Here is a 23,825-nt window from a genome sequence, read left to right on the forward strand (position 1 = left end):
GGACATAAGGGAGGCACTGATAGTGTGTTAAGGGAAAGTAGGGTGATTATCCCTCTCTCATTTAAGAAGCTTTCAATCTGTTTAACAGTTGTAAAATTTTAGATAGGTAAGGGGGGTGTTGGAGGGGATTGGGAGAGTGTGGGGGCCCTGGGCTGGGCAAGGAGGAGTCAGAGAGGGCCATGTGGGAAGGTCACGCCCCCCCCCCCCCCGCGTCCCTCCCATGAGTGCAGTACTGGCAAGAAATGATTTCTACTTGCACTACTGCTTAGAAGGCAGCCTTATGGCCATCTTCCACAATGCCTAAAATAGGGGAATTCTCCAACAGCCAGAATCAGGGCTTTTAGGGGCACTTTATGCTAGGTGAAGAGATCATGGGAAGGTCTTGGAGACAGTATACTCTACCATTCAAAGCAAGAGTCTTCCATTGTTTAAATTTCTAAAATAAGATCACATCACTGCTCATTTCCTGACCAGCCATAAAATGCTCATGATATAAAAATTAGCTCTATAGTGCTTTATCACAAAGTGAAACATTCAAATTTTAAACACTACGCAGTTTCAAGATGGCCACAAAATCCAGTGGAAGCTTTTCTTCCACAGTATGTGCAATTTAAGAATATTTCATCTTCTATCTCTACTGGAAGACTGACTTACGGATGTTCTGCTAGGCTTTCATATCCTCCCAGACTCTCAGCCAGCGCAAAAAGCTATAGTGGGAAATACAAAAGTTCACTTTGAAACAAAGAGGATTTAAAATAGCTACATTGTAGAGAAAAAGGCAATTATGTCTTATAATTTACTTAATTTTGAAGTGGAATTCACTGAACTAGAAAACCACAAAAATAAACCCAAACTTTCATACCATGGAAAAAATACTGGATGCAACAATTGGTATGTAGTTTACTAGGAAAAAGTTACTGGGTCTGAAAACATTTCCTTCTCTTCTTTAGGCAAGTTAAGGCTAGAGAAAGTAAGCAACTTAAGGCAGAAATTTTTGTCAGGGCTAACCAGGGTGCACCCCTGACCTTTAAGTATAGTCAGAGTGGGGATAAGGTGAATCTCTGGAAAAAAAAATAAGAACAGAACTAAAAACTTTCAATTGAAATTACTCCCTCCTCTCTCTTTACCCTATCCCTCTCCTGTCCTATTAATTCTTCTAGTTTCACACACTCCTATACTTTCTGGGCCCAATCAAGGGCAGAACTGATGGAACACTGTTTCAGAGGTATTTTACTTGTGTTTGCAGTCTTACTAGAAACAGAAAAGTCATGAGATTCTTTTCTCACAAGATTACTCATATGATTTTGCAAACCCAGAAATTTGGAGGAGAATCCAAACTGCTGGGCACTTAACAGAATTCAGTTGTTGATCCTTGGAGGAATGGATTCCTCCACGCATTAGTGAAGACCTTTAATCACTGCTCTTTAATCGTACATATGTTCTTGCACTAGATGACAAAAGGCTCTCCACATACTCTGCTGCATTCAGAAACTAGATGTGTGTCTACTGAGGGTGCAGCAGCTACTGTCAGGATCAGCATGCCTGCTATTGTTCCTCTTCCGCATTTAGGAGTAATCCACTCCTTGTATATCCAGACAGTCTATTTTAGAAAACACCTCTTTCCTTAAGCATCAGCCCAACAACTGATTAGCCAGGACACTTAGGGGCTGGAGGTGAAAACACTCAGAAGGAGGTGAATCCTCGATTCTGGAATTTGCTTCCCCCTATTATACCAACAGAGGCAGAGAGGACTGACCTTCTAGGACAGGATGAAAGGCTCATTTTTGTACTCAAACCTTTGTTTGTGGGATGTTATCTGATTATGTGAAATTTCAGTTGTGATTTTATTTGGGCAGTGAGGGCCAGTGGTGTTGGGATGGTATGGGAGGAAGAGAAATCCTTAATCTGACTATCAATTTAGATACCAATTGGTTCCGTTTTAAAAAATTTACCCAAACATGTCCAGAGAACAATAGCCATGAAAAAGAAGTTTAAGAAAAAGGGAGCTAAACAATGCTCATGTTAAGAGAACACCTGTCAGGTGATCTGCCTGAAAGAGGCAGCACTACCTTTTGGAAAGTGGATCATGAAGAAGTCTCAAAAGGCATTTTCCATTGTCAAGTATTTTAAAACGTTCTAGCATTGTTACATCAGCAACTGCTCTTCTGCTTTTAAATTGTATTAACAGTTGTCGAAAGATATGCAAATACTTTTAGTAGCAACACATGGTTTAAACTAGCTATATAAGCCCCAGCTATAATTGTAAACACTTCAAATGGGCTGATACTTCCTTTTCTTCCTTCTCATTAGTGTCCCATCTCATAATTATCCATTATTTAGATTGTGGTACCACCCAAATATATTAGAAGCTTTCCAAACTCATAGGAAGATAGTCCTTGCTTTGAAGGTAACCACTTCCTCTTTCACCACACTACCAGAACCCTAACTAACTCAGTCACAATCAGGTTCTCTTACAGAATTAGTTTACATTCATTTGAAGGGAAATTACCTTTAAATTCTTGAGAAAGATTTCAGCATGTTCAAGGTTTCCTTTAATGTAAAAGGTGACCATCCCAGGACAGCCAGTGGACTGACGCTTCATTAGCTTATGCTGAGGATGCGAGGGCAGTCCTGAAATTAGTCACATACTGTATAAGCTGTTTTATTCAGACTGTTAAAATTGCATTAAAGAGCAAGCCACACTAAGGCACATAAAAAGCAACCCTCAAGTGTTAAGCAGCATAGAATCAGCTACAAGATAAATGCCTATGCCAGAGTAACTTACATCCATAGAATTTGATTTGTATCAGCAACACTTAGGAATGCAGTATCCTATATCAAACAGAGCCAGAACAAAAATTTCTTCTCTTCAGAAATCCTGCAACTTACCAGGATAAATGACTTTTTCTACCCGGGGATTTGATTCAAGGTACTGAGCAACAGCCAGTGCATTGTGGAAATGCTGCTTCATCCGGATCTGCAGTGTCTTTAAACCCCGATTGCAAAGGTAACAGTCAAAAGGAGATGGAACTGCTCCAAGGGCTATGAAATAATGCAATATTACAAATATTAAAAAACAAAACCAAACCTCTTCTGCCTTATTGAATAAGTTCTTAGTTTAGAAACTGACCCCTGATGTTAACAGATGCAATTCCCATTGATTTCTATGGGAACCTTTCCTGTTTATACCAGGGTGGAATTTGGTCCTATATCTGGAAATTCAAACATATTACTTAGACTATTTTGAGTGTGGTATCAAACTTTAAAAGAAGATAAGGGAGAGAGAGAGAGAGAGAAAAAAAATACATGTGTTTGTATATTCTTCCCCTCCGCCCAAGATAGAAGAGTCAGGCAGGAGCTCAGACACTGAAGACTCAGGGATGAATCTTATCAGACATAAGGCACTCCCTCAGATTACTTTACTTACATGAGGCAGGGCGAATACGAAAAGTGTTCTTTATTCAATGGATAAAAATGAATTCATAAAAATACACAGATGACAGAAAATATGCAGCTGCCAAAACATAAAAGATTTCTAATTTATCATCTAATTTATCATTTCTAAATTATCATTTATCATGCACGCTGAGTGATATGGTCAAGGGTCTAAAGGAAAACTAATTAAAAATGAACACCAGCTACAGAGTTTATTAATTATTTGCCTCCTTTTACACACACACACACACACACACACACGTAAGAAGAAATTAATCCCATTACAACATGTAAGGAGATATTTTGCAGGGTACTAAGGAGGAGAAAACTAATACTTAAATAAGTTTAGAAAGGTACCATCCTGGCAGCCCTGCAGCCACAAGTCCTCTGTTTACCCATAGAACAGATACTGCTTCAATCCTGATCTGAAAGGACTACCTCCAACAGATGAGGGCAGTTATTAATGGTTTGTAGTACAGTGGGGCTAGAGGCTCAATTCTGTTGGCACTGTACAAACACACACTAAGAGACAGTTCCTGCCTGACAAAGCTTGCTATCTAGGGCCCTGATCCTGCAAAGGACTTATACACATACCTATTTTTATATACTGAGTACTCCCATTGATGTCAGTGGGACTACTCACAGAGCCTAAAAGTTAAGCATGTATGCAAGTCTTTCCAGGATCTGAATCTCATTTTAGGCATTTCTATATTCAGTCCTTGGTCATGGCTGAACTGGTCCCCATTAAAAAGGTAATTATGATGGGTCAAAAAAAACAACAACAACAAAAATCCAAACCACAAACATCTGTGTGTGACAGACTAACAATATCCTGGACAAACCTTAAGGAATTAAGATAAATTTTAAAGTAAAAGCTTATTGAATCGGGGTTAATACCATTAGGGTCCATTGTATTAAATATGTAATTGTGTCTCTGTTGTTATGGAAGTGTATCTACAGTAAGGGATTGCAAAGGTGATTCCTCCACTATCAGCCCTTTGAGGCCACTCCCCTGGCAAGGTGCACATATATACTCACTCAGACGGATTCTCCAAGACCAACAGACAAAGAAAGGGTTTTTGGATAAATAGCCTGCTTTCAAATTGGCTCAAGGTCTTCTTTCTGATCCAGCAAATGGACAGGGCCCTAATCCTTAGGGAAGGATTGGAAGGACTTGGCCTACTGAGGCACCATTAGACTGGGTGTCTGTTCTGAGCTGAAGCTGTGATTAACTTGAAACATCAAGAAACCCCTTGGGTAGAGTATTGAAGATCCTGTATTAGGGCTGGGATGATCACTAGTAAGCTTAGTAGTATGCGTTTTTATTGTTTTTAATGTTTTGTCTGCAGTGCTTTTACCTTAAGAATAAAATAGGCTGTGCAGAAAGAGCTGTGTGATAAGTTATGACTGATCAGTCTCTGTAGAGAATGCAAGCAAGAGTGCAAGGGCAACCTCTCGTTGCTAGGGATAACACAGTGAAGGCAGGAAACAGTGCAGCCTGGAAATATGCCAGTAAGAAGTGGGTGAGACATGGGTGTCTACAAAAGAAAGGCAATGGCTAGGGAGCTGGAAGCCTGAGAGTAGTTGCCCTTGCTGGATCACACGTGCAATTGCTCTGAGCTGTGACACCTGGCAATAAACTGACACTATCAAGTCATTTCATATTGGCCAATAGATGACTCGGGATGAATTTAAACACATGAGGTGAAGTCCTGGACCCATTGAACTCAATGGAAGTTGTCATTGATTTCAATGGAGGTTCTCACCCCTGGTCTAAGGAACAGAGGCTTGTATAGAAGCCTTTACTAATCTCCTGGGACATCCAGACCCTCATAATTAAAAGGACAATTAACCACTCTTTTTGCTTCCTGTTCGGACACTTGAAAATAATAGTATGAAAATCTTTCCATGTATAAGCAGTACAAATAGTGAATTAAACAGAGCTTTTCATCAACATATTTCAAAGCACTTTACAAAGGCAGTCAGTATCATTTATCCCCATTTTACTGCTTGGGAAACCGAGGCACACAGAAGCAACATGACTTCGCCACCAGCCTCCTGGGTAGACTTGTAGGAGACAGGAATAGAACCCAGATCTGAGTGCTAATGCAGTGATATGGACACTAGGCCACAGTCCATCCCATTTAAACTCTTGGGTCATATTTGTAGCCTAAATACATGGATTTCATATATGTAAATACACCAAATGCTTTCTGCTGTGTACAAGCATACCTGGATCCAATAAGTTTTAAAGAATTTCCTGTATTGGCTACTTACCATTTTGTAAGAATTTGAGCCTTTCATAGAGATCATCACCATTTACTGAAACCAATCCCATTACAACATCACTGTGCCCTGAAGATGAAAGAAGAGCAGTAAACTGTTAACTTGTTTGTATACAGGAAGCTTTCAATATATAAAGAGTTGGGGGGGGGTGTTTTCTTGGTGCTGCTACTATACATTTCCTTTTCTGTTTTTGCAGTTCAAGACATCGGATATTTCTCCTCACTGCTTCCGTCATCTATGCACTGACATTCAGGCCAAGATCCAGACTATCCTCCTCCAAGATCATGGTTACTGCTATGCTCTGTAGCTGCTGGCAGGGCCTGCTTGTACAGTGGAGCAGTTGGTATCTTCCATCTTCTCAGAATACCTGACATTTGTGACACCCCTGCTCTCTACTTGCCAGAAAACAGGTAAAAACACCAGCACCTAACACTTCCATCTAGCAGTTCATGTGTTGCTATGGAGCAGACACAACAGTAGATACTGCTCTTAGTCAGTTTTAGTGGTAGTGGCCACTACACGTTAGTGGCTTCTGTTCACTTTAACAAAGCTTGATTTTTTTTCATAACCAGTGTTTATAGAGCATTGTAACCAGAAGTCCAGCTGCATGACCCTATATGCATCTGAATGACAGGCTGTCGGTCTTGTAAGGAAGTACAGAGCTATTTTTCTGACTCATCCTGGAAATCAGATCATTAGCTCCATTCAGGAATATAAAGGACCCTTTGCTGTACTACTGATTGATCTCTTTAGCTCAGAGAAGCCCTTGAAATTGCCAGAATACACTCTCTGCGGTGAGAGAAAACAAACAAACAATCAATCTCTCACCTCCAGTAATGTTCCCTGGTAGCTGAGGGGTTGTCTACCAGCTTTGTACCAGCTACTGCAGCCCCAGCCAGCAATCCATCTGAGAGTCACTGACTGATGCACTCACTTTACTGAGCTGCCTGCAGTTGCTGGCTGGGGAGTGGCCCAACCAGAGTGTGGGTAGGGGGACACTGCTGAAGGACATAGTGGGTGTGATGCATAGCTGGAGGACCTACAGAGCAGAAGAGGGTTTGTAAATGAGGGGTGGGGATTTAGAAGGGGATATCCATGATCTAAAGGGATACACTGGCTGAGGGAGCTGTCAGAGCTAAGAGCTATCAAGGAAGACAGCAGTCAGAGTTCACACTATCTGTTGTGAAAGTGTTTTCCACCCACAGCAGCACCCAGTTTATTAAGCTTCCACTGGATTATTTACCCCTACACATTTCAGGAACTAATGCCAGTCACTTGTGGCGTTCCACTCAGCATTTTTGCAAATGACATAAGGTGCTTTTCAATCAGTTGAGGGTCATTACAACCAATGGCTCTCGGTAACACAGACAAGAGAGAAAAAGGCAGAAGGTCCTGGAGGGAGAAATCCTAGTCACCTTGCTCAGGAAAGAGCTTAGGTTTGAAAGTATAGTCCTGTTTTCGGGCTTTGCTATTTTAACTAAATAAAGGCAAAATCAGTTGGAGAATATCTGTTGGGTATGCGCTGTGGTCAGGAACTGGGTAGAGAAACCACCCATTTATAGGTTTCCTCATAGCAAGGATTTCCAAGAGCTCTTTAGACAGATATGGAGAACAAAGAGCATCAAGCAGCAATAGAAAATGATATTTTATGGCGGTTATTATTGGTTTTAAACAAAACAAAATCACAAGAGAGCATTTGAGCTATATAATATTCAGACGCTTACCATTCATGTATTTGGTTGCTGAATACATACAAATATCTGCCCCAAGAGACAAAGGACGCTGAAACAGAATAAAAATAGAAGATTTGATTTAACATTCTTTCACCATTTTCAAATCACAAACTACTCTCACCTCATCCCACAGAAAGCAGAAGACTCAGGTAACAGGACACATGGGCTGGGAGTGTCAAAAGCACTGTCTATCTCCTATTGACTTCAGTGGGAGAAGAGCTAAGGCAACGCAATGCAGAGCACTTCTCAAAATCCTACCCCTAGTTTTTAAAATTTTATTTCCATTTACAGAATGCACCTACCAGACAGCTTGTAGGCACATACAGAATAGTAACCACTTCAACATTCTTACAACCTAATCAATGTTAACTGCACATACAAAATAACTTCCCCTGCCACTCAAAACCCTGAGCCTCTTCAAAGAAAACCCAGGTAACCAGGCCAATTTGTTCATTGCATTTTTTTTTTTTTTACATTCATGTCTGGATTTGTCTTTCACCTTAATGACACTGCCTCAGGAAAATTGAAGAGTTTAGAGCAGGAGCAACTGAAACAGAATTCTTCACATTTGCGTAAGTTTTCAAATTGCTCTTCCAAGGAAAGAGTAATTGGAAATGACAAGACAAACAGCTGCTTTCTCTAACAAATGATCTGATTTTACATCAGTCACTAAATTACAGACTGCAAATTATTACTCTTTAACCTTTATACTGTGTTTGTTCAGTGTGTTAAAAGGCCAATGTAGTTAATAGACTCAGAACAAAAGAAGGGAGAAAAGCTTGCTGTCCGACTATGTACGGAAGTTTGGATGGTCTTGCTGTCATCTCTGACTAGTGGAATAGTAATGAAAGCACTAGTGCTTTCTTCTACATGCAACATATTGAAGTAATAATAAATTCATGGGGATAGTTATCCTCTTAGCATACTGTCCCAGTAGCAAAACTTCAAGTGTTTAATATATTACGTTTTAATACTTGTCAGACAATCCTACAGAGTTAATAATTGAAACAGATTTTCTCTTGTGATCAAGTTAACAGACATACTAGCTAGACAAGTTATTGCATACATTGCTCCTTCAACACATTTCCATACCAAGTCTTGCAGAAGCAACTCGGAGCCAAATTAGAAAAAAAGATCACTAAACTTTTTTCAAACTAGGGCCCCAACTCAAAAGCACACACTTAAACCTTAAGTACTTGCTTATATTCTTTGATGAACTAGTGCCTTTAGGAAGAATATGAGGTATTACCTTGACAATGCCAAATCTTACAGCTTTGTATTTGTGCAGATCTACTTTAATCACATACAAATCTTTTATTTTGTAGCGCCTCCTAAATTTATGAAGAAAGTAAAAAGCAAACCAAACATGACAATTCCGGTTCCCCAAATGCAGTAAATTAATCTAATTTTCATTAAATCCGATAAGTGCATGTGTGTGGCTTTGCATGAACTGGAAACTATACTTTGTCTGAATTTTATTCACTATACCTCAGGATTTTTTAAACTTGAAATATTATTTCCTGCTGCATATGTTTCTACTGCACACATGGAAAAAATAGGGGAGCTTTCTGTGGCCAAAATAATAAGCACCAAAATTACCACAAATAATAACTAAAGATTGTGTAGCTGAGAGGCTAAACAGTTTTTTCTATATTTCCAAGATACTGTGTTCAAATACATTGAGGTTATAGTGTTAAAATATTTTGTTAACTTGTTCTCCAAAATCAAATGAGATTAAAGATTTACATTTTTTAAAAGAAAACAATTAAAAACACAGTGCAAGGCCCAGAAAGGTGTCCTAGATTAAAAAACAAACAAGACAGGAGAAGAATTCAGTTTTATAAAGAGGAGTTAACTATAAAAGCAACCAAATCAGAAAATCCATTTAAAGGTCATGTTAAGTCACAGTTAAAGAAGGTAGAAAATTAGCTTCACCACTATGCTAGTGCCTTAGATAATTGTTTTGATTTAGTGCAACCATTAACTAATTTGCCTCTGTTTTAATAGATCTCACATCTTTATATGGCTAGCTGGTTCTTTTTCCAATTCATTCTTTAAATGGTGTAAAGTGCTTTGGATGAGATCTGTATTAGTTAAAGAGCCAATTGTGCATCCTCTTTTCAGCGTGAAAGCTTTAAAACAAACCGGAGGCCAAGAGCACTGCTTCACTGGTCATCCCTTCTGCCATTAGAAGTCATTAAAAAAGATAAATAAATCACTGTGTACCAACATTCCCATGATTTCAGACACCCAGTCAGCTTACCTGGAAATATGCTGACATAAAAGTGTTGTCTACTACTAAAATAATGTCTTTATGTTTATGGATGACATCTGCACAGCCTTGAATATCAATTATCTTCAGGGTGGGATTTGTGGGAGTTTCAAGCCAAACAAGCTGTAATTTTTCAATGAACAGAAATCATTAGTTTTAGATAAATTGTGTATTTTACAGGTACCATCACCTATAACTTTCTTTTTTTAAAAGGACACTTTTTCCTTTTCTTCTTTTGCATATATTCTGAAGAGAGCACCAGAATGACAGCCTCACATTCTTAGATCTGGGCCTGATGCTATGGATCTCACTCACACACACACTCCTTTCTTAGAATTCCTTTAGCAACAACTTTACCAATATAATAGTGAATTTTTCTTATTTTGAAGAAAAGCTCTTAAAAATCATTAGCTGTATTTAATATTAGTTTGCCAAATGCCATGTTCCCATCCAGCTGTGAAAAGTGTCATTACTAAAAAAAAAAAAAAAAAAAACCCATGAAAAAGCAGCTTTTAACCATTAACAGAGTCAACAGCAAAACCTTCCCTCCTCAACTCAGAAGCCCCTTTACAACATTCACCTCTGAACAAACATTTATTACTAGCCCAGTAAAAAAATATCCCTTTCTGCATGGCCCCTGAAGTGTTCCGAATTTGCCATCCAAATGCAGAGTGTTCCCAAGAAGAGACTTCAGAACTTTTAAGATCTGTGTTTATGTTTTCTGCCATAAATAAAAACCTGTCCTAAGAATTGCTACACAGTTTGTAAAAGGAACAAAATAAAATCATTCAAGACACACTGCAAATGGAATTCAGGAGTATTCTTCCATTACCTTTGTATCTGGTGTGATTGCAGACTCCAGGCATTCCAATTTGCTACAGTCAACAAAAGTAATCTTCAGACCCATTTTGGAGGCTACCTTCCTGAAATATCTGTTTGTACCTAAGACAGGAGGAACATTGTACTATGAAAGATATGCTTCTGCTTTACACTTATAAGAGGGGAGAAATTTTTCATGAACACTAGAGCACACTCACTTATTTTCATTTTATGGGTAAGAAAGGCTTGGGAGGGTGGAAGGAAGACAAGGCAGGATGCTTTACGCAAAAGTTAGACTAGTAATTTTGTATTTTTAAAGTATGTTTTAGTGACTGGATGGGCTATTCCCTTCCTGTATGCAATTCAAGCTGCCATTTCCCCCTTTTCTCTTGACTTGCCATCAGATGATTTGTGCCACAGCTGAGTAAAAACTTGTAGAAAAAAATATAGTTAACAATAATTCCAATGCCAACCAAGTAACTATGTACAGAAGACCTTGATTATATGATAACTTATCCAAAGCACATGTTGACCCTTGACTGACATGCCATCCAGGGTGGGCAGAATTGTGGGAGACTGTGCTAGCAGAAAGGAAATCATTGGGTAAGAAATTTTCTGTTCTGCAGCCCACTGTCTCCCACAGTTCTGCTATGCATGCAAAGCAGTGACCAGGACCAGAAAGGGATAACAGAACACACACAGGAAACAAAAAGACCTCTGCCTTTTACAAGATTGCTCAAACAACATGTTTATTACTGGACCACCACCTTTAAGACCTTCCTGCCAAAGGAGCATTCTGCAGAAGACAAAGTCCACTCTGTAGCATCTGACAAAGGTTTTAGTCAATGATCATATTGCTGCTTTGCAGATCTCTGTGGTGCAAGCACATGCTCTTTTGGCCCATGAGGTCACCATAGATGTTGTGGAGAGCTCCTTGATTCCTTCTGGTACAGAACATTGGCTGCATTGTATACCTCAACAATACATAATCTGATCCATCTAGCAAGGGAGAGCTTGGTGACTCTGAGTCCTAGAGTTTAGCTGGAAGGAGACAAACAGGATGCCTGACTCCTCATGGACTTCGTATGCTTGATGTGAATCTTTTGTGCTCTAACATCCAAAGTGTGCCACAGCTTCACAGTGAGGTGCTGTGGCTTTCGACAGAATGAAGGGAGGGCAATCTTCCGCGAGGCATGGAAAGGAAAGTTCATCTTTGGCAAGAAAATATCTGGAGCTTTTAGCACCACCTTGTCATCGTGAAACATGCAGTAAGGTTTCTGCATAGATAAAGCTGCCAGTTCTGAAACTCATAGAGCAGATGTGATGGCCACCAGAAAATAGGTTTTGATGGAAAGATAGTATGAGGACGCAGAAGTCAGGGGTTCAACAAGGATGAGTTGTTAGGGCTTTGTTGGATCCCATTTAGAGAAGATCAGTCCGACCGCCAGTCTGACTGCTCTGAGAAGCCTGGAAACCTGAAGGTTCTCAGCCAGGGAACCTGAAGATTCTGGGAACAGTACACTACAGAGGGCTAATTCCTTATCCACCCCTTGAAGAAGTCTAGAATAACTGCAATCCCCTGATCTTTTGGGTTTGCTCTGTGCTCAACATCAAAGGCTGAATTAGTCCAAATTAGGCTTTTGGAATGCAAGCTCTCCTAGAGGAGAGCTAAGTCTCCTATCTCTTCTGAAGATAGGCCGAGCACAGCTAACACTTCCCTTTCAGTAGCCAGGCTGCTAGATGAAGACAGTCTGGGTCCAGATGAAGGAATGGTCCTTCATAAAGGATGTTGGGCCTCAATGGTAGGTGCAATAGTGGTTCCGGCTGTAATTCTATCAGGTCAGAGAACCAGAGTCTCCTTGGTCAGTGTGGAGTTAACACTTATCACTTTCTTCTTCTTGCCTTATCTTATGGATCACTTTCCTTAGGAGAGGAAAGGGTGGAAAGTGTATAGCAGGCCTTAAAGCCATCTGTGTGACAAAGCATCTATCCCCATAGCCTTGGGATCTGCTTCCCTGGTGAAGTATTTCAGCCACATTGCATTCTTGTGATTGGCAAACAAGTCAGCTGGAGGGAGACTGAACTGTGAGAGGAGGTTTAAGATTTTCTGGCTTACGCAACATTTCGAGTTGCTAACAATGGGCCTGCTGAGCGAGTCTACCTTTTGGTTTAGTTCCCTCTTATGTGATTTGCCTTGAAGAAAGGAGAGTTGCTTCTGCCCACTCCATTTTCTCTATCACTTCCACTTGTAAAGCATTGCATCTGGTTCCTCCTTGGTTCTTAATGTATGCATTCACGGTCATATTGTTGGACTGGACCAGGATGTGATTTCCTTCTGAGATTCCAGAGCTACCAAGAAGAGCTAATTTGATTGCCCTGAGTTCCAAGAGACTGATCTGTGGTTTTTTTCCCCTAGAGCTCCAGATGTCCTTTACTGTTCTGGGTCCTAGATGTGATCCCCATTCCGCTATGCAGGCACTGGTGGTGAGGATCTGAGGGTTTGAAAAGCACATGGAATGACTCCAGCTGACATTTTCCCAGACTGTCCTCCGCTTCAAGACGTCGATGACATGTACCTCAAGTTGAATGCACTCTGAGGAGTGGTTCCATCCTTTCAGAAGAAAAGCCTGAAGACAGTGGATATGTGATCTCACCCATTGGGGTGATCCCTATGCATGTGACCAGGAGGCCCAGTGGCTGAAGGCACTGAGCAATAGTTGGGCACCTGCACTTGACCAGTGTGGATATCAGATTCTGATGAGATACCAAATGGAAATGTTTGACACTGGTTGTGACCTGTGCCATAAGCAAATCTCAGAAGCCTGGAATGGGCACACTAGAACGCGGAGGTATGAGTCTGCCAAATCCACTGAGGTCTGGAAGTTCCCTTGAGACAGACGTCATTATCAAAGCTAGGCTCTCCATCTGAAACTTTGTTTTCTTCATCCATTTGTTGAGCCTTTTGAAGTCAAGGATGGCTCTAATTCTTCCTCTGCCCTTCTGAACAGTGACGAAAACAGAGTAAAACCCGAAAAGCATTCATTTGGGGAAATCCTATCACTCCCATGTTCATAGGTAGAAGATCTCATTCTGGAACAACCTGCGCTTGGCAGGATCCAAGGTGACTGGAAACTAGAGGAAGGGGTGTGGTGGAGCCCTTACCTCAAGAGAGTAACTCTGGCATGTTCTCTCTCAAATCCACTTGTTTACAGTTGAACTAATCCATTGGTCTTGAAAATAGTACATCCTGTCTCCAAAGCTCAGGTCTGGGCCAAGGTACATTTGCTCATTGTGATACCAAAGATGGAGGTTTTCCCCTCACTCCTCAGTTCCAAGGTTTTTCCTTACATATCTGTTGTCTTTTCTCTGGAACCTCCATAAAGAAAATGGATGAAAGGAGTGTCTGTCTCCATGTGAGTTTGTAGTCCCTTCTTAAGAGCATTAAGTGGAGAAGGAAGGGATTGATTGATTTTACCTGCATTTTCAGCCACTATCTTATCCAACTTTTCTCCAATGAAGAGAGATCCTGTGAATTTAGAGAAGCAAAGGGCTTGTTTGAAGAGAGTAATTACTTTATAGGGATAAAGCCATGCCTCCTGGCCACAGAGCTAGATGCCATGGCACAAAACTGCATAGCATCAATTGACACAAATGCTGTTGCTATGGAGATTTTCATAAGTATAGAATTAAAGTTGGTTTGGTTTCTGCCCTTAAGAGCTTTACATTATTCCAGCCATGACATTGTGGCTCTAGCAAAGCAAGTGGCTGCCAGAGATGCTCCAAGGGTGTCTGAGGAAGCACTGAAGTCCCTTCTAAGGATGGCTTCCACCTTCCTATCCATTGGATCTTTGGGAAAGAAGTCTTCTTTGGTTGGAATAACCATATCCCTTGCTAGAGATGTTACTGCAGCATTGACGTTAGGCATGTCAGTGATGGCATTTTTTGACTCCTGGAGCTTGTAGAATCTGAGCATGTACTTGTTTAAGTGATTATCCTTTTCAGGAGCTTCCCACTCCTTCCTCATTATTTCCTCAAGGATACATACAGAAGAATAGAGAGGATTTAGCAGGCAGTATTTGCTCTGAAGCTTTGTCCTCATGGGCCTGCTTAGGTTGGATCTGTATAGTGGAGACAACTTTTTCCACGTCTTCAAAACTTCCCGGGGATGGGGTGGGAACGGACAACACAGAAAAACCCCCACACTTTTGTTGCATTTTATCAGTGTCTTGCTCAGAAACAAAGTCTGATAGTTCTCTTTCCTTGGTAGAGAAGGAGGACAAAATACTTTTGGGGCTCTCTTATTCTTTTTGTTCTTTACTTTTTCAAGAGATGGGAGGGGAGAAGAGCAGTGGGGCACGTGCTTTTCAGGCTTGACCAGCCAGCTATGCCCTGGGCAGAGTCTTTTGCGGCTAGCCTTGCATAGGCTCTTGACAGTGCTGGAAACTTCTCCCTTGGGAGTCCTCCCCCACAGGCTCCCACTCCCCCACGTTGGGGGATGGGGACTCATTGCCAGAGTTTCCTGACTCAAGCTGAAAGGGAAGGGGGCTGAATTGTGAGCCCAGATTCTTTCCCCAGAGTATTCTGGACCCATTTCAGGACTGAGGTGGGGGGGTGGGGTGGGCAACGGTAGCCCCGCTACAGACTTATCCTCATGATTTTGAATTGCCCCAGGATTTACCCCACTGGGCTGGCTGAATGAAGTCCTCCTGGTCCTTAGAGCCTCTCCCAGTTCTGCTCTAGGTCGCCTCATAAGGCTTTTCTGTGGTATAGTCACGGCTTCCTGGGGAGATCAGGTCCCAACATGTCTGGCTGGCTAAATGCTCTGTGCCCTCAGCTGGCTGACCCTTGCACTGGTAGATTAGGCAGTGCATAATTCACCCTCCATGGAGTCTGCTAAAGTTGCCTCCCAGATGGAGCAACATCTGGACCTAGCACTGTATTTGCATGGCTGCTCTGCCATCTCTGAAAGGGGGCAGAAGAGCTCTGCAGGGAGACACCGAAGCTGAGACTCTGTGCAGCTTTGCTGTTGCACTGCTGAATACCTGGTCCAAGAGAAGGAGAAGAAAAACAAAGAAGGCTGTTCACTGCTACCTGAAAATGAAGAAAATAAAAAGGCAGAGGAAAGGCAGGAGAAAAGAGAACCACAACTGACTGCTACCAGGGAAGCAGAAAATCTGGTGGCAGCCAGAGAATGGGGGGGGGGGGGGGGGAGTGCTGCCGCTTTGAACGGCCTCTGGAACTGCACACAGGAGGTGACTAGCTCATGCACAGCAAAATTATGGGAGATGCTGGGCTGCAGAGTGTTGTATTTTCAAACAGTGCTCTAGACGTAATGGGAGACCATTAGGGCTATTGTTTCATATAAATTTCTTAAGTACTTTTTATTTTGTAATATTACATTGGTCTCTCCTAAAGGAAGATGAAAGTCAGGATTAAAAGTAAATCTTTATACTGGTCCCAACGTGGACACCCATAGTGGTTTCCAACTTGAGACCTGAAGAGAGGAGGGGAAAAAAAAAAAACCAGAAGGCTAGAATACCACTCTCTCTCCCCACATACACAACACACTCCCTGTCACACTCCACCCCACCCGCATTTGAAAAGCACGTTGAGCCACTTGCATGCTGGGATAGCTTCCACAATGCACTGCTCTCTGTGGCGGTTGCAAGAGCAGCTAATGTGGCCACGCCAGTGTGGACAGATTGCAGCACTTTCCCTACTGCGCTCTATGAAGGCTGGTTTAACTCAAAGCACTCTACATCTGCAAGTGTAGCCATGCCCTGAGTTTGCCTGTTTCCTCCCTTCCCTACAGCCCCTGGCAGTTCTACTCTCCACATCATCTTTCCATACCCCCACCTGTCCTAATTCTCCTCACAGTCATGTGTTTCTACCATGCAGCCTCAGAGTGGCCACCCGTTTCAGAGTCTATTTAGTAGGCTTAACTAAGAATTTAGGAGGGAAAGGAAGAAGCAGGAAGAGAGATTACAATTATTATATTTCTTGTCTATTCCATTAGTCGGTGGTGACAAAAGCAAGGAGACGGATATTCCCCTAAGCTTCTTTCTTTGGTATGTTTCAGTTAAGCTCTTCTATAATTCTTTCACAGGAAATGTTGAGAGAGAACAGAAAACAAAAGTAATTATGTTATCCTTACAACATGCATCTGAAAACACCAAGCCATGATAATCTACTGTCTGAATTAAAAATAAATGCATGGATAACCATATGGATCTCATTCCCTTGAAGCACTAACTTATTTAGCCACCAACAGCATGAAAGAGGCACACTCAGTTTGAAATCTAGTTTTTGTTTTGTTTTTCTTTAAATCACCTAAAAGGACATTACAGATACTGCACCTGGCCCTGAATCCCCAGTGGGGACAATTTTTGATTATATTTATCTGATCATTTATCTGTTTTTCAAAAAAAAATTTCTTTTCCCATTGCTGTGCAAAAGGCCCATACAGAGTGCAGTCCAATGCACAGAGAAAAACTGAAAACAGAGAAATTACTTTTCTGAACTTTCTGAGGTAATCTTAGGCATCCCTTGTAATAACAGTGGGGTTAAAAAAAAAAATCTGACAAATGCCATTTTTACATTGATGCCTCTCTTTAAGAAAGCTGCATCAGTACAAAAAGGTTTATGGCCTGATACTCAAAGGCGCTGCATGCAAACAATTTCCACTAAAGTGCATTGCAGCTGAGCACCTCCTAAAAAAAGGCCTAGATTTTCTTCCAGAGTGGCCCCACCAAATTTTTATTCTAGTCTACTATTCTACCTTAATTAGGGTTCATTTACCAGTGTATGAGCTCATTAACTCGGAGGTATAGCCACAAAGCCTACAGCGATGACCAAGTGCTGTTGGCATATCCAGTGTAATTTTTTATTTATTTTTTTTTAAACACTGGAAATAACCAATTTAAAGAGAGATGTCAATCTCACAAAGGCAATTTTGATGTCCATGTAGAGAATGGGTTTTCTGAGTCAACTTGGGATCACATAAGCATCTGACATTTAACTCTTGGATACCTTGTGGCTCGATACACATAAATAGACTCTCTTTAGATCTTATTTCTGGGTTGGGAATGTGAGGATCATACCCTTGTCATGCTATCGTTATGTTTTTCAGGTGGAGATCAAGGCTCATTTTTGTTCTCATCAGGGTAGAAGACTTTTTTCTATTTATTCTGTCTGGGAAAGTAATGGACCAGGTTGGATTGTATACTTCTGTGGAGAAATACTCTACAGCCAGCAGCCTACTTTACTGATGGCCGGTTAGGACATTATGATGATTTATCACCTTCTGACACACTGGTTCCTTAGTAACCCCCCCTTTTTAAGCTATTCCCACAGGTCATCCTGGTATATGGATGACCCACTTGTAACAGCAGCCAATAGAGGCTAGATGGCAGGGGTCAGTATCCCCAGTCTCCAGTGGTCACTGTTGAAAGGCTAGAGCCTGAAAGATGGTAGTGTGGAGCATTTAAGTCTCGGGCAATGCTGGTTTTGGTAGTGGAGAAGTAAATGCCACCACTTCCTCTGTAAATTTAAGTCAGCAACACTGTTTCATGTACTGGCCAGCCAGGTAAACCTAAGTGGCTTGGAAAATAAGTCAACATTTTATTTTACTACGAGAAACTGCTTTGTGGATAATGGAGGGCAAGGTGCTGAATTCCTTCAAACATACTGTCCAGCTCTTGCTCAAGAAAACATCTTAACAAATATTGCCAGTGGTTGGCCTTTCCCTAACCTTTCCTTTGCTGAAGAGGTAGCTAATCAACTCTGGTGGCATCTGGACTCCTCTGCTTTTTTTCAATTTAGTTCAAGACCTGTATATGATCTGGAGGCTATATTAGCTAGATTGATTATCTCCTTGTAGTGATGAACAACCAAAGGTCAGCTGTTGACCATGCTGATTATTCTAGCTCTCTCTGCAGACCAAGAAACAGGAATCTTGAGATAGTATTTACTTTCTCAAAGACTCTGGTAGAAGTGTACAAGGTCACACTTCCATTAATACATTCTTTCCTCTAAAAGTTCCCAGAGTAATATGAACAATTCTCTACCATATGGAGGCTCAATAAGGTTATGTCACCCCTCCCCCATGTAAGGCTCCATAAGGATGCATCACCACTCCTGTTCACATTTGTGAGGCCTCTAGAGAAGATCACAAGAGAACATGGGCTGCAATGTTATCAATATATGGAGAACTCACAGCTCAGACTCAGACAAGGCTTCCACAGTCCCTGGTAAAGATAATAGTTTGGAATGAGAGTTGTCTGAAACTCAATCCAGACAGGATTGAGGTGATGCTGGTGAGTAGAACAGGTAATCTAGAGGAAATGACAGAGATGATGTTTTTTTGTTTTGTTTTTTTGGAACACTGGCAATCTGGGGCCATTTTGGATCTTTAGCAGCTACTGGATTCCTAAGTAGAATCAACATTTATCTGTGCACAGCTAGGAGGCTGGGACTTTTCCTCTCAGAAGCAGACATCACCAGTTAGCCACACCTTTTGAGTTCTCCAGCTTAAATGAGTGCAACCATTCTACAAACATTCACATCTCCACCTTTGGCCAATGAAGTCACAAAACAGTGGTCTGTTATCACAGAAGACTTTTCATTGCATGAAGTATTCTTTCCAATTATTTAATATATTTAAGAGGTGTACAGCTAACACAGTTAAGACCTAACATATATTGGTGCTAACTTACCTCCATAAACATCATCCATACAGATAACAGTGTCTCCCACCTTTAACAAATGTGCAATATTCACAGTAGCTGCTAAGCCTGAAGCATAAGCTAAACCTAGAACAGAAAAAAGAATCACTGTGGCAGAGAACAAAGACACATTTATATTTTATAGAGAGATGTCTTTACATCATGTTATGAACATAAAATTTCTGTCACCCCCATTTTCCTGTTTAGTGTCAATGTTTTATAAAGGGCCAGACTCTTACTTAAACTGAATAGTTACTGCATGAGTAGGTCCACTGAACTGCAGAGTGGAGTTGATATTTATGTACTAACCATTGTTAGCACTTTTGATTAAAGAATATTAATTCAGGTATATTCTAAGAAAAAAAGATCACACCAGTGAAGAAGCTGACACTTGAAGTAAATGCTGACAGCAAAAGCTGAGTTAAATGATTTACTGTTAGTGGTCAAACTCCAGTGCTCCAACCCTCTTAGGATACTTTTATTGTAGTCCACTCTGAAGATACACATGCTGACATATTTCTTAATGAAAATGCTGAGAGCTTACAGTACTTGGCTCCATCCAGTGCTGCTACAGCCTTTTCCAGGCAATTCCGAGTAGGATTTCCACTACGGCTATATTCGAAACCCTGTGATGAAAATAAGATACAAAAACAACAGTAAGTGCTGGGGATTTTGGAGGAGGTGCTGTACAATAATATAGTTAGCTAAACTTGTACTGACAATCACCTGTCTTAAAATTTGGTAAAATCCTAGACCATCCAAGAGATCCATATTCCTAACACTAAGTTATGCATCCAAAAAAAATAGCCACCTGCTATCACAAGTTGTTGTGGACACCCCCCCCCCCCACAGGGATCCAATACCTGTTGCTTGTCAGAACAGAAGACAACCTATTTGCAGTCAAACTAAGCACTCTCATATGCTCTAGTAAGTCTTTTCTCTGAGTCATAACCTAAATTTCGCTGGTAAGGTTTTAATATGTCCTGTTATATTTTGTTGATAATTAGTCTCACATTGAAAGACTACTTTTACTAAAAGGGGCTTCTATAGTTCAATTCCAAGCATTAACATTTATCCCTCCATTTTGGGAACTGAAGCTAGAGCTTCAGCTGTGTAAATTTGTACAGCTCCACAGATTTCATGTAGCTATGCTAATTTACATCAACTAAGAATCTAGCCTGTACGTCTAAGTCACATACAACTTTTAAAACTTAAGGGTTAGTATGGGAAATCTGGATGCAGTGTGTGCTCATTAAAGTACAGGCTGTATTATAATGAAGATAAAATTTTACAATAAATTAATTTGCTACCATTTTAAAAATAACTCCATTTTTGGCACCAGCTGATTTTAATCATCTTATTCTAGCAATAATTTTATGAGACTCCCTCATGGACATTCAAATAGGATATAATAATCTCTGGTACTTTGCAAAGTGTCCATGCACTTTGCCTCCCATTGAGGTCAACTGGAGTTAATCAGTATTTCAGGCCCAGGCTCAAATATTGCGTAATTGGGGCTTGATCCTGCATCCATTGAAATTAATGGTAAAGATCCTACTGGCTTCAAATGGTGAAAGACCAGGTCCTGAATCCTGTTCCACAATTCTGGAATGCAGTGCTGTCTCAAGTCTTCAGCAATGCATGAGTGTCACACAGGGATGCCAAAATGTATAATTGGTAGTCACATGAGCTGCCTCAGAACAAATGTTTACCTATCTGCAATAATAAACTGAACTGAATCCAAAACCTCCAGGGCTAATCAAAGGGAAAGATGAGCTTCCCTTTTAACACACACAACACTCTGCCAGTTGCAAGGCAGGTGCTGCAGAAAGCTTGTCAGTAGATTTTGAAAGCCACCAAGTCAGTCTGAAAAATTATGATCCTCAGAAGAACAAGTATTTTCTTGGCACAAGTCATCCTAAATTCCAACTGGCATGTTGGGAAGACCTTCACTGGTGCAATAAGCCCAATAGCCCTGAAAGGGGCATTGGAGCTCTGTCTAAAGAAACTCAACAGGGAAAAGGAAAAAAAAAAAAGAAGAAGAAGTGGGGGTGGGGAAGAGTCTGGCTAACTATTCTGATGTCTTTCTAGTTTCAGAATCCCTGTATAAAGAGATTCTTCATCCTGTTCTGGATTCTGATACAAGCTCACACAAGGTAAAGAAGTTATCTTTGAACTTGCAGTAAGAATGTGGCTCAGAAAGTTGGATAAAAAGTATATTCCATTAGCTCTCCTGTATTTCTCTTCTCCAATTGACTGTAAACAGCTTGTGATTATTTCCTATTTTAACTCAAATTTGGCAAATAATTATTGGTCTATCACTCATTCACAAGTATTTGATATTTAAATTTAAATTCTGTCAGGAGGACAGTGAGAGGACACACTGATCACATGGTACGTTTCCATTCCTTAGTTAAATAAGTGTAATGCTTAGAATCAGGGTTTTGGTGGGGAGCGGCAGGGAGGATATCACATTTATGAATTCAAAAGTTTATTTTTCACAATTATTGCCCAAAGTCTGCTTAATTCTTAGTTTCCACAAAAATTTCTGCCAGTATTCTCTTTTATATTTATGGAAAGCGAGCAGCAAATGTTTGCTAACATTGTTGGAAGACAGGATACTGGGCTAGATGGACCTGTGGTCTGACCCAGTAGGGCCATTCTTATATTCTAATTGAAACAAATTAATTTAACAATACTGAGGAGGTTTTTCTGTGGTTGTTGTTTATTACAGTATGGACCCAGATTACATTCTGCTATCAGATTTCAGCTGAAGTAGTATTCTGCTTGCCCACAGACCACGTGATAAATGACAGAACATTCATCTGGCTTTCAGTTTCCTGATGTCAAAAGCACTTCATGGAATCTACACCAACGTATCAACAGAGAGTCAAAGGCACAAAGAGGAGGAGTTAGGTACTCAACTCCAACTGACTTTTAGTTTGTCTTGGAAAATTTCCCTCAGAGGCTGTATGTTTTTTCAGATCATGGGGAAATCTCTACGTGGAGGGAAAAGATTGATGTTGCTGGCTTCATTTGTTTACTTAAGTTAGTACTAGGGAGGGATAGTAATATTTGGACCTGCACACATGGGTCATTTTTTTAAAATGACTATTGATTTAGGGTGCTTAATTTGAGACATCTTAGAGGGCTCTGATTTTCAGGAGGCAGGTACTCAGCACTTGTTTAAAGTCAGGTCCCTTCAATATGTCTCAAGCTGGGCATCCAAAACATCACTAATCAGGTAAAGATCTTGGATCCTAATCAATGGCATTTCAGTCTCTGAACTCTGCCAGCAAGCATTGTTTCCTTTCAGCCTATAGTACAACCCGTTCTCTAGCATAATTTGTAGTTTATGGTGTATTGCATTGCTTTTTGCTCTGCTCTGCAGTATGACCACTTTTTAGTAGTATTACAGTTAAGAGAAACTGTAAGGACCATAGAGACTAACAAATTTATTTGAGCATAAGCTTTCGTGAGCTACAGCTCACTTCGTCGGATGCATCCGACGAAGTGAGCTGTAGCTCACGAAAGCTTATGCTCAAATAAATGTTAGTCTCTAAGGTGCCACAAGTACTCCTTTTCTTTTTGCGAATACAGACTAACACGGCTGCTACTCTGAAACCTGTAAGGACCATATATCCATGCCTACAAACTATCAAGGAACTTTTTCTATTACTCTTCTCCCATACTAATACTACCGGGAAATCAGACTGAAGGCAGAAATACAGTCTAATGACCTGATTCTGATCCACATTCAGCTAATTGTGGGAGAAATTAAGGCTCCAAGCTGACTAGTCTCAGAGGAAAACAAGTTTGCCTTCTCTTGACTCATGCTACAATTCTACGCTAACGAAGCAGAAACAAGGGAGGGAATTATGTTTTTCTTCCAGCCTGTTTTGCATTTTTACTTAGGGCTTCTCTACACAGGGAGAAAGTCTAAAGTAGCCGTTGTGCACTAGCTATTCTGCGTTAACTCCACCCCCCCAAGTGGATACCCTTACTGAGCACTGAAAGTGCCCCTGTGCCTATTAACATACTTCCAATCTGAATTAAGTTAAGCTAAACTACTTAAGGGTACACTTAATGCACAGTAAGGGTGTCCACACAGAGAGACAGGGTAAGAATGTAGAGTACACTACCTACTCTACACTAACTTACTGCACACTACCTCCCTCGGGCAGCCAAGCCCCTTCTTTCATCATTCTGACATTGCTAGACTTTCATGCATTAAATGGTTAAAGAGTTAAAAACTTTATTAAACATTATAAATGTTGATTTTTAAATGCATAACATGTCTCTGCACTGAGTATTTAATGATGGATATACTGCTTTGGACAGGTGCTATTTGGGCAGCTGCCACCTGGTTTATGAAACTTCCAAGCTGTGTTTTATATAAAGTGCAGTGACAAAGGATTTCTGTTCTGTGATATCCCCTGGAATCTCTAGAGTTAAAAATGAGTCTGCATTTCCACCCTCAACCTTTTTGTGATAGAGAGGAGGATTATTTACGCCAATCATAGAGAATTTTTGTTTTTGGCTGAAACTTGGCATACT

At 40.7% G+C, this 23,825-nt stretch overlaps 1 protein-coding gene and 1 long non-coding RNA gene across 2 annotated transcripts in view; one reads left to right on the forward strand and one right to left on the reverse strand.

The window, feature by feature from the left end:
* CTH (cystathionine gamma-lyase) overlaps positions 1–23,825 on the reverse strand; it is a 41,247-nt gene that overhangs the window by 16,659 nt on the left and 763 nt on the right. Inside the window, exons 2-10 of the mRNA XM_084637117.1 lie at positions 19,813–19,894; positions 19,260–19,355; positions 10,559–10,668; positions 9,718–9,849; positions 7,446–7,503; positions 5,713–5,790; positions 2,890–3,042; positions 2,510–2,631; positions 655–707 (exon numbers count right to left, since the gene is read on the reverse strand). Coding sequence (XP_084493243.1) covers positions 655–707; positions 2,510–2,631; positions 2,890–3,042; positions 5,713–5,790; positions 7,446–7,503; positions 9,718–9,849; positions 10,559–10,668; positions 19,260–19,355; positions 19,813–19,894 — 884 coding nt within the window. The remainder of the gene's footprint in view (positions 1–654; positions 708–2,509; positions 2,632–2,889; positions 3,043–5,712; positions 5,791–7,445; positions 7,504–9,717; positions 9,850–10,558; positions 10,669–19,259; positions 19,356–19,812; positions 19,895–23,825) is intronic.
* On the forward strand, positions 19,838–22,713 carry LOC311525205. The gene is made up of 3 exons (XR_014712716.1): positions 19,838–19,924; positions 21,360–21,424; positions 22,003–22,713. It is a non-coding gene; the product is annotated as an uncharacterized lncRNA (long non-coding RNA).

Source organism: Lepidochelys olivacea (assembly GCF_965140295.1).
Source record: "Lepidochelys olivacea isolate rLepOli2 genome assembly, chromosome: 8".
In the NCBI taxonomy this organism is placed as follows: domain Eukaryota; kingdom Metazoa; phylum Chordata; order Testudines; family Cheloniidae; genus Lepidochelys; species Lepidochelys olivacea.